We start from the raw sequence: 15095 nt of genomic DNA on the forward strand, positions 1-15095 counted from the left end.
ATCCTGATTAAAAACATACGCATATTCATTTAGAATGAGAAGACAAAGAAAGAAAGCAAGGAGAAAGAGGAAGAGCAGAAAATATATCAAAATAATAACATAGTTATCTTCATGAGGTGGAATTACAAAGGCTTTTTCTTTAAACTTTTCTAATTTTTTTTTCAAATTATCTATCATTATTCATTCATTCAACAATAGCCATTGAGCATCTACCATGTGCCATGGATATACAAATGTGCAAAACATATAACTTGGTAACTTATGGAATCAGGAAAGCAAATAAGCACTATTATAATTAGCATCATCTGCTGAATCTCAAGCAATGTAGCCAAATAATGAAGTGAAATAGAGCATTTATTCAGATCTAAGTAACTGAATGGCTGTTGGTCCTAAAAGTCCTTTAGCTTCTCTGATATAAATTTTGCTTTCTCTCTTAATGATGCAGTCTTTTAGATAACAACTCAATACTCCTCTCCCAGGACTAAGTACAGAGTAGAGCACCTTTGGGGAGAAAAGTCACCACGATCAAAGCAGAGAGGGTATAAGGATTCTAGCCAGGGCAGCTCTGAACCCTAGGGGCAACTGTTGACACACTTTCTGGCTTGAGAGTGACTTAAAGAATATAAAATGGTATCTTATAGGGGTCTGCCTGAAATCACCCAGAATGCTAATAACCAGAGAAGAAGAGGTCACTTCTAAATTGAGTTAACAAGGATCAAATATAAGTTAAAAAAGTACCTGAGATAAATGCTGCCAAACCAAAAATATGTCTGTGATAGTAAAGAGACCCAATTTCAAATAGATTTTCTGTTTGGGGCAATGATATACATGATTGATTGATTCATTCAGCTAATATGTTTTGAGCACCGATCATGTGCCAGAGACATTCCAGGGGCTGGAGAAGAAATGGTGAACAAGGCAGACAGATTCCTCACCTTTTTTCTAGTTCGGCACTCAGACAATAAAGAGGTAAATAAACATGTATTTCAGGTAGTGGAAAGAGCTGCGAAGACAAATGCAGAAAAGGAATGGTACAGAAAGAGGCCTGTTTTAGATGGGATGGTTAGGAAAACACTCTTTGAGGACATGGTATTTGACCAAAGCCCTGAATGAAATGAGGGAGCTGGTCATGAGAAGATTGGGAGAAAAGCACTCCGGGCAGAGGGAGGAAATGGCCAGAGCAGAAGCCCCGCAGATGGAATGGGATGGGTGTGTTGAAGGACAAGCAAGGAGGTCAGTATGGGGAGAGCAGAATGTTGTGGAGCGTCAGGGGTAGTGGGTGAGGTCAGAAACAGATGAAGGAGGGCCTTGCGGGTCAGGTTGAGAAGGCTGAATTTTGTTATGTGTGATGGAAAAACATTGGAGGTTTTTGAGCAGAAGAGAATTGTGATCTTTATGTTTTCAAAATATCACTCTGTCTGCTGTATTTAGAGTAGTCTGCAGGGGCCAAGAGTGGAAGCAAGGCATTTGGTTAGAAGCGGCTACACGAGGAAAGAAATGGCGTAATGGAAAGGGGGAGGTGGCTGCCTGTACAAGAAGGATGATGTTATTGGCCAAATGTGACCCTTGTTGGGATTCAGATCTCTTCACGTGTTGCTTTGCAAACAGCAGACGAGCAATAAATGCTTTATGTCCACATAAAATAGTTTACCTGTGCTGCTGTAGAAGACAAATCCACTGGATGCACTGAACTCCTCAGTGGAGAACTTGAGAAAGGGAAACATGCTAATCAGTATTTAAGGACCTGTTTCCATGTTTCCAGTACAGCATGAGATCCTCTTCATTGTAGGCATCTAAAAGAAGAAAATAATATTCTTAGAATAAGCTCTTGTGAGCTCCATGAAGTCTGTAATCACGTTGTATACATCTCTGTATCCCCAGTACCTGGTGCAATGACATGTACATATTAGGTGCTAAAAAACCTACCTACCATACCTACCACACACACACAATACCTACCACAGTACTCATACCTACCACACACACACACAAGTCTCCAAAAATTAGACTCTGATGATTGGCATAGAGTGGAGGCTTTTCTTGTGCTCACATGATGAGTTAAAACTCCCCAAATAGCTGTCCCCATATCCTGTGAGTGTGGAGTGATGTCACATCACTGCCTTACTGTCACAGGCCTGACCCCAGGTCTTTAGGCCCTTTTGGTTTTGTAGATCTCGTGGACGAAATTCCAAAATGAGCTGAGATCGTACAATTTTCTTCTAAAATCAATCAAATAGTGTTATTGAATGTTACTAATGAAATTTGGGGAGGAGCATGCCTGTAGCAGACATCCATTGAGATTCCCCACATTTTAGCCTCATTATGAAAAATTGCATTTTGCTTTTAAGATTTCTTGTCAAAAATCGCTGATGAGTCAAAGTGATTGACAAGGAGCTGGCTCAGATGCCCTTTGACAGAGCTTTCATTAGGGGTCTAGGTCTAGAGCTGGGCTTTTCTGGGGAAACCAAGTACACTTAATGGAAGATTGTGACTCAAATGGAAACATGAATTCTACCCAAATTTTGGAAAGTCTGTGTCACTCTACATTAATAACATTAGCAAGAATATATCTTTATAGGGAGCTGTTCCTTTATAGCCATTATGGAAACTACAAATATGTAATTATCAAAGCATTTTTCCCCCCTGAATCTTCTCATTTGAGAGACAATTTGCCATCATCGTTAGCAAAACAAACAAACAAAAAACAAAACAAAACAAAACTACATATTTTGGATAAATATATTTAACTTATACCAACATTTTAAAATCCTTGTTAAAAACATGGTTATTTACATGCAAGTTTGTGATGGTATATTCGGATCATGTGTATGTACTCCATAGGAAGTAGAACTTACAGCTTTCCAGTTCAAGGGAACAATTTTGAGTGTCAAGAGGAAATCTGCTGAAATCCATAAAGCACATGGCTGAAACAGTTATTCTATAAAAAGGACAAGAAAAAGAAAACTGCAGATCATTTAACCATATGGCCAAATAAGCATGCAATAGCACAACTCTGTTACTGTTTGCTTCTTTTGTGTGCCTTTCAAGAATAATGCAAAACAGGCATTGCCACCTTCTGTCCAAATAATGTATAAGGAAGCAAACCCAAGAAGGTGGGTGATTTGCTTAAAACACAGAGTTATTGAGTGGATTCCTGCTCTAATAATTGCTTTTGATCTCACCATTTTCTGGTCAGCTCCCTTTATACAGAGGGTGCCAAAAAATGTATACATATTTTAAGAAAGGAAAAAACTGTATTAAAATTGTAATACTCAATATGTACCAATAACAAAAGATGAATACAAGTCATATGTGTACATTATTTTGTCACTCCTGGTATTTTCTGGCTCTGAAGTCTTCAGGAAAACACAATTCAAAGTAAGAATACTTTTAAATAGATTTAAATATGTCCTGCTTTTGGAAGATCTAAACTAAAATAGTTTCTAGTAATAAAGGGCTGGGATGGTGGTAATAAAAAAACTATAGGTAAAGGTTTCTCTCACAAAGCAAGTTTACTTGAAATTCTCTTTCCAGGAGTGAAGAAAAACCCCAGAGCATTTTATGTTATAGATTTATGTGCACAATACATAATTCAGGTACTATTAAGTTGAAAGGCTTGCATACTGATGAGGATTGTTTTTTCAAACTTTTATATCCTCCTAGATTTTCCTGAGGCTGCTGTACCTCAAAGTAGAAACTCTGGTACCCACAATCGCAGACCTGAGGTCCATAAAAGGCCCCCGAGCAAGTCTGCAAAAATCACAGGCAACAGCTGCCGCTACCCATAGTGCCCCCAAGCTAATCAGAGAAGTAGAACTATTTTATCGTCCGTAGGTTGAATTCTACTGTCAATAATCATGGAGCAAAATGCCATGCCAGGGAGGTGTCTGGATGACTCTGAGTCGCGAAACATACTTACTTTGGCACATTGCTAGTACTTTAAAGTGGGAAGGGACCTCTGAAGTCTTTGAGTCTATCTCCTTCATAGTACATGTGAATAAATGAACAACCAAGGAGGTCAGCTGGGTGATGTTAAAGAAAACATTATTCACAACACTTGTTAAAGAGCAGTAAGGAAGACTTTTTTGAGGGGGACCACTATTATGGGTTTTTTAAATAAGGGATAGCGATTGGGCTCAACTCCAAATATAACAAGGAAAAGTGGAAATTTATAGCCAAGGAGCAGCATGGGGGTCAGTGGATAGAAAATTATTCAGAGGAAACATCAGGGATAAGGGGAGATTCTGGCTAAATGGACCTAACAGGATTCTTGCTGAAGTCCGGCCAGGGTGATCAGACATCATCTGGGGGATGATGGAAGATGAAGAACCTGATCAGATACTGAGGATGGGAGATCTGGCTATATGGACTTTTCAGAGACAATCACAGAAGCTCAAAAGTTAGGGTCCAGGTTAAGAGACAGTTCAGAGGAGGCTGAGTACAGTTTGGTATCAGAACCAAGCCTGGAACCATGTGACATGGCTCTGGGCTTGGACTGGCTCAGCTGTCAGCTGGAATAGCTGTGCAGACAACTATTTTGTGTCCTCCTGTGTTCAGGGATCCCCCAAGACCACTCTCAAATTCAATGATTAGCTAGGACTCACAGAACTCATCAAAACTGTTACATTAACAGTTAAATTTTATTGCAATAAAAGGATACAGATTAAAATCAGCAATGAAAAAGGTACACAGGGCAGGGTCCAAGGTAGACCAGGAACAAGTTTCCACTTGTCCTGTTCTAGTAGAGTTACATGGACAGTGCTTAATTCTAGCAATGATGTGTGACAACATGCATGGAGTATTGCCAACCAGCGAAGCCACTGAGCTGTGCGTCCAAAGAACTAATTAAGGATTGGTCACGTAATCTGACTTTAATCTCTAGCTTCAGATCCAGAAGTAGCATCACATGCCACCGTGTGGCTCAAGGCCCCATCATAAATCATATAGACAATCTGGTGTGCCCAAGGCCTCTGGTAAACAAAGACACTCTTATCTGACAGGATATTCCAAGGCCGTGGCAGTTACTTTCCAGGAGCCAGGCAAGGGCTCAGTCTTCCTTTGGAATGTGCATGCTATGGAAAATTGAATGAGTTAATTCTTTAATGGATATCCCTTCACCAAAATAATTAAGTTAAAACAGTTCGTTCTTGGCCGCTTGCTGCCATTCTGCTTCTGATTGCTATTGCATTTCCCTGAAAATAAGACCTAGATGGAAAATTGGCTCTAATGCGTCTTTTGGAGCAAAAATTAATATAAGATCTGGTCTTATTATATTATATCATACTATATTATATTACTTATATCAATTATCTCATATTATATCATATTATATAAGATCCGGTCTTATTTTATAGTAAAATACTAATTTTTGGTCCAAAAGACGCTTTAGAGCTGATTGTCCAGCTAGGTCTTATTTTCAGGGAAACATGGTAGTGAAACTTGATTCCGGCACTTTAGAGTCCTATGTGGCTCCTGACTTAAAAGTCCTACTAAAAGTAATAGTTTCTTTAATTCCATTTTTAAAAACATTGACAGCCTTTATGAAATGTCTGGCAATAACACCTTTGTACTAAAGTGAGCAAGATGTTTTTAAGGAACAAAAAGAATTTGTATTATTTTCCTATGGCCAATCTAACAAATTACCACAAACTTGGTGGCTTGAAACTACAGAAACTTGTTCTCTCACAGTTCTGGAGGCCAGAAGTCTGAAATTAGCATCACTGGACTGAAATCAAGGTGTCAGAAAGGCCCTGCTCCCTCAGAGGCTCTAGGGGGAATATTCATTCCTTGCCTCTTACAGCTCCTGGCAGCTGTCAGCATTCCTGGGCTGTTGGCTGCATTCCTCCAATTTCTGTCTTAATGGTCACATTGCCTTTTACTCTTCTGTGTGTGAAATCTTCCTTTGTATTTTTCTTACAAGGATAGTTACTATTGCATTTAAGTCCCAACCAGATAATCCAGTATAATTTCCCTATCTCAAGATTCGTAACTTAATCACGTCTGCAAAGATCCTTTTCCTGCCATATCAGGTAACCTTGAGAGGTTCCAGGGGTTAGGACATGGGTATTTTTGGAGGAGGCAGTTTTTTCAGCTTACTTTGGTATCTTTCTGGGATTTCTAAGACATAAAAAAAGTTAAATTGCTTAGGCTTATCAAACATTTTTAGAATTGCCTATGATAAGCTACTCAACATGCACAGGACTCATTAGGCTAAAATGACATATGGTACATTAAAAATGGAGGGCTGTTAAAACAGTGTCAGCACTAGTGTTTCAAACAAAGAAACATGAAAAAGGAAGTGAGGAAATGAGCAGGAACTTGTATGATGACTACTTTCCCATGAAAAATGAAGGAGATAGTTAAGAAAATTATTTAGCTTTATCCAACATTCTAAGACTCTTTGGTAGAGGGCAGAGCTGGGGTACAATTGGTGAGGAGGAAAAGCAGTTTTGCATACCTATAAAATTGTGTGCCAGACTTTTCAGGATTTCCACTCTATTTTTTCAGCTCCACTCTATTTTTTTTCAGCTCCACTCTATTTGTCCAACCTTACTTCCTATCATTCTCCAACATATGCCCAGAGTGGTGATTGTTAGACTAGGAAACAATTCTTTAAAATCTGGAAGTTAGAACTAGAAAAAAATCACATCTTTTGCTTGTGTCCCAATCTCCAGCATCACTAAACACACAGCTGAAGTGAGACCAGCTTTGGTGTAGACGACCATGGTACAGGAAACGAAAGGCAGCAGACAGCTCTTCTCACCTGAGACTGAAGAGGACGTTTCCATCAGGCTGTACACGCAGCATGATATTCTGCATGGTCATATCATGGGTGAAGGATCTTTTAGAATGGACAAAAAAGATATCAGGTACCCAAACCTTTCTGATCAATCTATGATCAAAGGTCATGCTTTTCTTTGTTGGGCTAGGAAAAGAGAGCCTTTCATCTTACCAGTAATGCCTGAGATAAAAAGTCATTGTAAAGTCCTAGGTGGAGAGAAAAAGAGACAAGTCAGGATGACCACTCAACACGATGAGTCCTGGATTCATTGCCCATGGCTGTTAATGACCTGTAAATAAGTGGCTTATATAGTCTTTTCAGGTATATTTAGGATGAAGTTAGTCAGCAGTAGTTGTAGAGCCTCTCCCTCACCTGGACTCCAGTGAATGTTGAGAATTTCTGGGAATTATAGAGCATCCAAGTTGGGGAAGAAAAGCCCGTTATAACCAGGAGACATCTCTACATACTTGTAAGCCCTCTGGTAAACCACCTAAAGAGATCTCAGAAGAAAGGGACCTGAAACTCCATGCTCTATTATTTTATTTCAATCTCTTTTCTCATTGTGAATGAAGATTCACTTTATAACTGATTTTATATCCATAAATTTTGTTATTTTTGTTAAAGACCACACCCCCTTCCAAGTTGAATAAACCACAGTCCCACAAAAACCTGGATACAGCATTTATTAGAGCTGTTAGTGGACAGAAAATGGTCAGAGGTGCTGGGACCGAGGCAATGATATTCCTCAGCTTGAGAGACAGAAGGTACCACGAAAGGGTGGTTCTCAAATGCAGGAGTATAAAAGAATCACCTGTGAATTTTTTTAAATGACACATTTCCCAGCAGCCAGTTCCCAGAGATTCTGATTCAGTGTGGCTTAGGGACTCCAATTGTTAATGTGCGTCCCAGTTATAAGGAGGTAAGGATTAGGGGAAAAGCTATGTTAATATCATGTTAGCAGGAAAAAAAAAATTGGTTAGTCAATAATTTGAATTTGTTTGGCTCGCAGATGCTGCATTTAACATTTTGTTTGAACAGAAACTCTCCCAGCTTCGTCCAAGTCATTAGGTGCGGACAATGACAATTTGTTTCACTTTTCACAACTGTTTACTTCTTACTATCATTTATTTCCCAACAATACTCAAAATTTTCTGGAATTAACACATATAATAGAACTTTGACATTTATTATGCAAGCAAAGGACAAGTCTCACTAAGCTACAAATAAGTCGCCAACTAATTACCAGCTAGTTGGCTCTTTTTAGGTTCAGAATAGAGGTACATTGTACTATTTCTCTGGCTTAATCTGGGAGTATCAGCCATGTGTCATTTTGGATTAGTATGAGGGTGAATGAACGGAATGATTCATTCACTGCCATATCACTGCTGTACAGGGAATTGTGTGGGTTACTGCATGGATTGCTTTAACAAACATACTTAGAATCAGATGCTCAACTTGATCTGAGGTCACTGGGCAAACACTGGGCCTGTGAAGTCCAATGGCACGCAGTGGTGTGTGTCAGTGACACGTCATCGTCACCACTGGCTGGAACTACCATGAGAAGCAGGCTGAACAGCATGTTGGGAGGGGAGTGGGACAAAATTTAAAGGGGTTGAAAGTGAATTTGGGGTGAGATAAGAGAGCGTGGCAAGATGATAAATGACAAGCAAAAGAGGCCAACACTTGGGTCATTGTGAATTAAAAAGCCTGCTGAAGTTGGGCATGGAGAACCCAGTCCAGTTTTAACTGATGTGGAGTACCAAAGCTGACCTCATTCAGGGGAGAAGGATGAGGTTCAATTTTGGGGTCGGTAGGATGGAGACAATATGAATTTTCTATGCAGACTGGATCTAAGTCATTCAGGAATGACTTAGATTATGCCAGAAAGGGGAAATGAGAGCATTTCCTAGAGCACAAGAGTCTCAAGGAAATGCCAGTAAAAGCTTTTTTGGCAGGGAGGAACCAAAACGTCTAAAAAAGGCATTTTTGAATATGAGTACTGTTGTTGCTATTCCCTTTAGGAGTAGGGTGGTTAAAATGAAGGAAGTTTCATTTGAATCTTGATATTGAACTGAAATAAATATTAAATTAGGTAATGATAAGGACTAGAAGAACATTAGCTAAAGACTGAAACAAGATATAATGGGTCATAGAAGATTTTGTTTAGACCTATCTGGAATTTTTAATGTGTCCTGTGATTTTTCATTCAGTTACTGTGTTTCCCCAAAAATAAGACCGGGTCTTATATTAATTTTAGCTCCAAAAGATGCATTAGGGAGTATTTTCAGGGGATGTCTTATTTTTTCATGTACAACAATCTACATTTATTCAGATACAGTTATGTCATCTTCTGGAACATCGTCATAATGTACTAAATGTGTCCGTCTGCCGGACGATTTTAACTGGGGCTTATTTTCGGGGTAGGTCTTATTTTCAGGAAAACACAGTAGCATTGTGTGGCAAGAACCAGTTGGAGGAATTATAAACAAAAATATTAATTAAAATACATATGAAAAGAGTATTTGACCTTACAATGTAAATAATATATAATTTCTAGGTCCCGCTTCCTCAAGAGATCCCTGCTTTGTTCTCTTTCTCTCTTTTTCTTTTTTTACATTTTTACCTTTAATTGTGGTATTTGCACAGTACAAAAATAATATATGGAATCTAAATTTTAAAACTTAAGTCCATGAAAAACACTATATAAGCTACAGTTGATATATCAAAAATAGTTTTATTCCAAAAAGTGTCCCAAAGCAACTTTTGGAAATTTCACAATCCACATGTAAGAGATTCCACAAAAGGGAATGACATGCAAGGCTTAATTTACATCACACTGTACATGAAATGACGAGATTGGATAAACAACAAACTAAATCTTTCCAGATGGAAAATGGAGTTTGAAACGAAAATAATTTAAATCCTCCCTATTCATGGAAGAGGTATGTCCTGGTTTTATTTTTAACACCGCCTCCCTCCACCCAAGAAAAACAACAACCTTCCATACTTAAAGTAGAAAATGAAGGACAATAAGCATTTGACTAAGGTTTGCAGCCTCCAATGACTGCAGGACCAGGTGGGCAACATCAATGAACAGGGCAGGATGAATCTGAAAGAAAAGCCAGGCATGGGTCCCAGAGCAAACTGGAGGGCACAGCCCCCTCTAAAGGCATTCACAATTAAATTGTTCAGTGCTTTTGGGGAAGGTGGGAACAAATCTAAAATTCAAACCAAATCCAAAATTGAAACCCAAACCAAACATATTCAACACTGCATCTGACCCGTGAGTACCTGTTAGGGCCCTTGTCATTTACAATTGTACCTCATGTAGTGTGGACAGGAAACAAAAATGCAACTATAGGAAATGATGGAAAAGACAGTGTAATTGAAAAGAACACAATTAGATGGAAAGAGTGATTCATATGTAAAAATACATATCAATTAGGTAAGAACAAGAAATGGACATTGAAAACTTGAACTATAGAAGCACTCTATTTGGCATAGAAAAATATACTTACATGAGCTATACGAAGCTCCGAGACATTAACAAATTAACAGAATAGTAGTAGGTAAAAAGGAAATATATCTGAAAACACATAATATATGTGCTTGTATATACGTTAGGCACGGTCTGAGGTCTGACAATTAAGTTTGTGAACTTGTTGCAAAGATATTACTAACCTTTTTTTTATATCACAGGGAATATTCATTATGAATTTGTATCAACTGGACAAACAGTAAACCAAGTTTACTATTTAGAAGTGCTGAAAAGGCTGCGTGAAAAAGTTAGACAACCTGAGCTTTTCCCCAACAATTCATGGCTCTTGCATCATGACAATGCACCAGCTCACAAGGCACTCTCTGGGGGGAGTTTTTAGCCAGTAAACAAATAACTGTATTGGAACACCCTCCCTACTCACCTGATATGGCCTCCAATGACGTCTTTCTTTACCTGAAGATAAAGGAAATATTGAAAGGAAGACATTTTGATGACATTCAGGACATCAAGGGTAATACGACGACAGCTCTGATGGCCATTCCAGAAGAAGAGTTCCAAAATTACTTTGAAGGGTGAACTAAGCACTGGTGTGGTACTTTGAAGGTGACCATAGTGATATTCAGCAACGAGGTATGTAGCACTTTTTCTAGGATGAGTTCGCGAACTTAATTGTCTGACTTCATATAGACTATTATTTCTTAAAGTGAAATCCTGAAAAGCCTTTAAAGTACTTAAATAAAATATAGCTTCTGGTAGACAATGAAGGTAGTTCTAAAGTGGGAATAGAGAAAATAAAATAGAAAAATTGTGGTAGGGGATAGTAAAACAAAAATAGCAAAAATGGTAAAACCAGATTAAGGGGAGGGCAAAGAGGAAACAACAAAAGCAAGACATACTAAACAGCAAAGAAGACAGGAAAAAGGCTAAAAAGAAGGATAATTGATGAGCTTAATGTTTTAGGGGCAGTGGTTCATAAATAATACTCTGTGAAAATACAGATATTCCATTGCAAACTAAAATAATGGCAGTCTCTCCTAGATTTCTAGAAAATATCAGGAATGGACCATATTTTCTTAATTTAGAATTTTAGTTCCCATAAATTTTAAAAAATCCTTTATTGTCTGCTATTGTTTATCTACAGATAAGCAGTGTTAATATTAATTGACACATTTGGAAGCAGTCCACCAAGCGTGGTTCAACTGTCTATCATTTTATGGTAAGGACTCATGGTTGTGATTTCAAAATTCACATATTTTATGATCATCCTTTCTTCTTGTACAATTATTCCTGGCTTGTGTTACATAGTTAAATATATCATGAGGTCCTACAGTGCTCTACCACTGTAAAGCCATTAGAAGGAAAAGAGAAGAGTAGGAAAGGAATGAGAATTGTAATCAAGGGCAGAAAGAAGTGGATAGATGAGAGTAAAGCAACCACAGTTCTATTAAGCAAAATAGGAAAGATAAATAACACAATAATTAAAATGATTTGTTAAAATACCCATGATCTTGACACCATTGAGTCTCCATCCTTTCAGAAATAAGACCGATATTTCATGGGGAACCTTACCATGTTAATTTCTGAAATGCTGTCAATGCTTTCAATCTGGACGTCTATACCCACTGGCACTGGAGACCCTTGAGAAAGAAGAATGGGTGATATACTAAGAAATCATTAAAATTATTTTGCAGACATTTAAAGCAGAGAGAGATCAATGCTGCAAATTACTTTTCAAGTTTTTTTTTTAACAACACATTTCTCCATTATCTGTTGATATATTATTATACATTCAATTATAATAATAAAGACACATGTATGAACAAGTGTTTCAATAATCATTACAAATTTGCTTAGGAACAATTCAGTATTTTCCTTCTTATGGTATTACTTATAGTACAGAGCAATGTTTCCCCTTCCTTCCTTCCTTCCTTCCTTCCTTCCTTCCTTCCTTCCTTCCTTCCTTCCTTCCTTCCTTCCTTCCTTTTTTCTTTCTTATCACTAGTCATTATTTTAAAAGGAGCAACATTTTGAAGAATTCTGTATTCTCTATGGTAAATGGTCACATTTTATAGTCAGGGAGTGAAATCATGCAGTTCACGACTGGAAAATGTGGGAGCCTGCACTTTCCTGCTAAAAAATCAGCCTCTTTCACTTGGGAAGTGCTTGGCAGGCTAAAGGTACAGCACTACACAGGGATGTCACACATTCCGAAATATCCCTTTCCAGGTCATCAGTAACCACAACCTCATTTGGGATGAAGCAAACATCCTTAGAAATGCATTTGATGACAATACACTGAAAGTCAGAACTGGAGGAACCTCAAACAGAGAACTGCTGAGATGTGTTTGCAGTTGGGTCTCACAGCCTCAGATTCATGGGTCCAGAGAACCTGAATGATGACACAAGAGAGTCAAGTCCAGACTGAGACCAAGACATTTCCTTGTTACACCTCACAAAGGGTTTCACCAGCTCCTGTGTGAGGGGATACTGATGTTAATAACTTCATTATTTAGCACTGTGGATGAAATTGAATGCATACATACCCTAAAATAATATATATATATATATATATATATATACACACACACACACACACACACATACACACAGTCTTCATATGTTTTCTTTCCATAGTGACCAATTCTCAATTAAATTTTGTTGTCTCTGTATAATCCTGAGTTAAAAAACACTTTCAGCTATTGTTGAAAAAATAGAAATCTTGCTTTGATGGACCTCGCGTGGCTGTTTTAGGCAAGATTCTGGGATTTAGAAGGGTCAGGTCAGAAAAGCTTCCTTGCTGAGGTCAATTAATGTCTGAATGTGCTACATGTGACATATATGTGCATATAATTCAATAAAGCGCCTAGTTATTGTGTTTTAAATACACAACACATTATAAAACAAGATATGCCTTGCCAGTCCCTATCCACTATCTATGACTCCCTCCATTCATTGGCTGATATTACCTTCATTTTGTCAACACAGATTCCCTTTTCTCTTCCATAAGCCTATACCCTCAATATCATTTCTTACTTACAAGGGTACCAGCTGGCCAGGCACTGGGCCTGTCACTTGAATATATTTCTACTTCAGAATTCAGGAATACCTTACTTGCATATTAACCACCAACTTGCATATTAACCATCCTTCCATTCTGGGTCAATTAGTTTCTACAACGTTAATGATGGCAATTTTATAAATAATATTGTTTAACGATAATTATGATTAAGCATTAACTTGGGAACGACTCAGTATTATTACTTTAAAGGGCTCAGCGCTGATGCTTTTCATGTGTTTGCCTTTTTCCTTTAGTAGTAGAGATATCAAAATAAAAATTCATGGAAAGATCTCATCCATGGTTCTCCCCAGCCTTTCAGTATGAGTAAATCCTCCCATTAATTCCAATACTCCAAATGAATGAAAGGTTTGGAGAAGTCCTGGAGATGTAGCCGAATATCCTGAATAAAATTCTTGCATGAGAATCACAGACTAGAGTTTGAACCCAGCTCCACCCCTTATATGTGATCTAGGGTAAGTGACACCTCTAAGCTTAGTCTCCACACCTATAAAATTTGAGTAGTAGCACTCACCTTGGAGAGTCATTTGAGGACTAGAAATAATACACAGTTAGTAAACTGAATTGGCGCTACTGCAATTCAGCAAAAATGTGAACCTGCCCCTAGGAATGCAAGCCACTAATCTCAATCCTACACTCCAAACAGTTAGATAATCAGCCCATTCCTCACTAGAAATGATACAGTGTTTTTCTCAGAGCATTTATTTTATGACTAAGTCTGAGAAATCTGAGAACTTGGATTTAGGATCTTGTGACTTAGAAGTAGATCCTAGTTGCTGGTGACTATCTCTGCAAGCCTGATAACAGTCCTACAAAGCCATCATATAAAGACACATTCGTGGTGCCAGCCCTGGACAAGCACTGGGTCCTCAGGCTTGTTTGAAGGATGGTCTGACAGTTGGGTAAAAACATATGTGGGGACAGAGCCAGGAGTGCAGTTTCCAGGCTCTCGGCCTCATGTGGAAAGGTGCTGGCTCAGGTAGTAAATGGCCATCAACTGTGATTGGTTGGCCATCAGCTGTGGCTAATTGGCCGTCAGCTGTAACCAGTGAGCCATTGGCCACTAATATAACTGCCGTGGCTACGCTAGCAGAAAATGGGGGCTAGCAAGGAGATGGTGGCTGAGCTAGCAAGAGCAGATTGCAGTTAGCATGGTGGATTGCAGATAGTGTGGAGCCTGCTTCCTGCGTCTCCAACCCAGCCACCAGTGAGAATATAGTGTAATGACTCCCCTATCTATGGCAACGTGGCTGTTCCTTTTTGGCCTCACCATGTCTTGCATTCTTATGTGGGGAGAGGGAGCTGAGACCCTACCTGACACCCTGAGGCATGACAGCATGGCTTGTCCATTAGGAATGGGTTCCTGAAATCATCTTAGATTTCTTCTTTCCTTGCTCTGATTTACACTGTTCTTGTGGGGATGACCTCTTCCATTTGCAAGGAAAGTGCTTGCCTTTGGATGTCGTCTGACCTCATTTTTGTATCCTTTGAGCTCCATGTCCAGTGCTCCTTACTCCTGTGTCTGGGAATATATACTATGCTCTGACATTCTTGAGGACAGACCGGAGTGTGAGGGGCATGTAAAAGCAAGATACAGAATCATGGAATTCTGGAGCTGGATAAAAGCTCCAAAGATCATTCTCTTTATAAATAAGGAGTTGAGTCCCAGAAAGAAGGTGGCAATAAAGCAGACAGATTAAATATTGTGGAATTTGTAGCTACATAAATTCAAGTATAAG

The 15095-nt window shown here is 38.6% G+C and overlaps 1 protein-coding gene across 1 annotated transcript in view; it reads right to left on the reverse strand.

Annotated features, from left to right (window-relative positions):
- Positions 1 to 15095, reverse strand: part of GABRR3 (gamma-aminobutyric acid type A receptor subunit rho3) — a 46164-nt gene that overhangs the window by 17757 nt on the left and 13312 nt on the right. Inside the window, 5 exon segments of the mRNA XM_033090212.1 lie at positions 1652 to 1706; positions 1708 to 1793; positions 2856 to 2938; positions 6764 to 6987; positions 11850 to 11917. Coding sequence (XP_032946103.1) covers positions 1652 to 1706; positions 1708 to 1793; positions 2856 to 2938; positions 6764 to 6987; positions 11850 to 11917 — 516 coding nt within the window.

Source organism: Rhinolophus ferrumequinum, chromosome 2, assembly GCF_004115265.2.
Source record: "Rhinolophus ferrumequinum isolate MPI-CBG mRhiFer1 chromosome 2, mRhiFer1_v1.p, whole genome shotgun sequence".
Lineage (NCBI taxonomy): Eukaryota > Metazoa > Chordata > Mammalia > Chiroptera > Rhinolophidae > Rhinolophus > Rhinolophus ferrumequinum.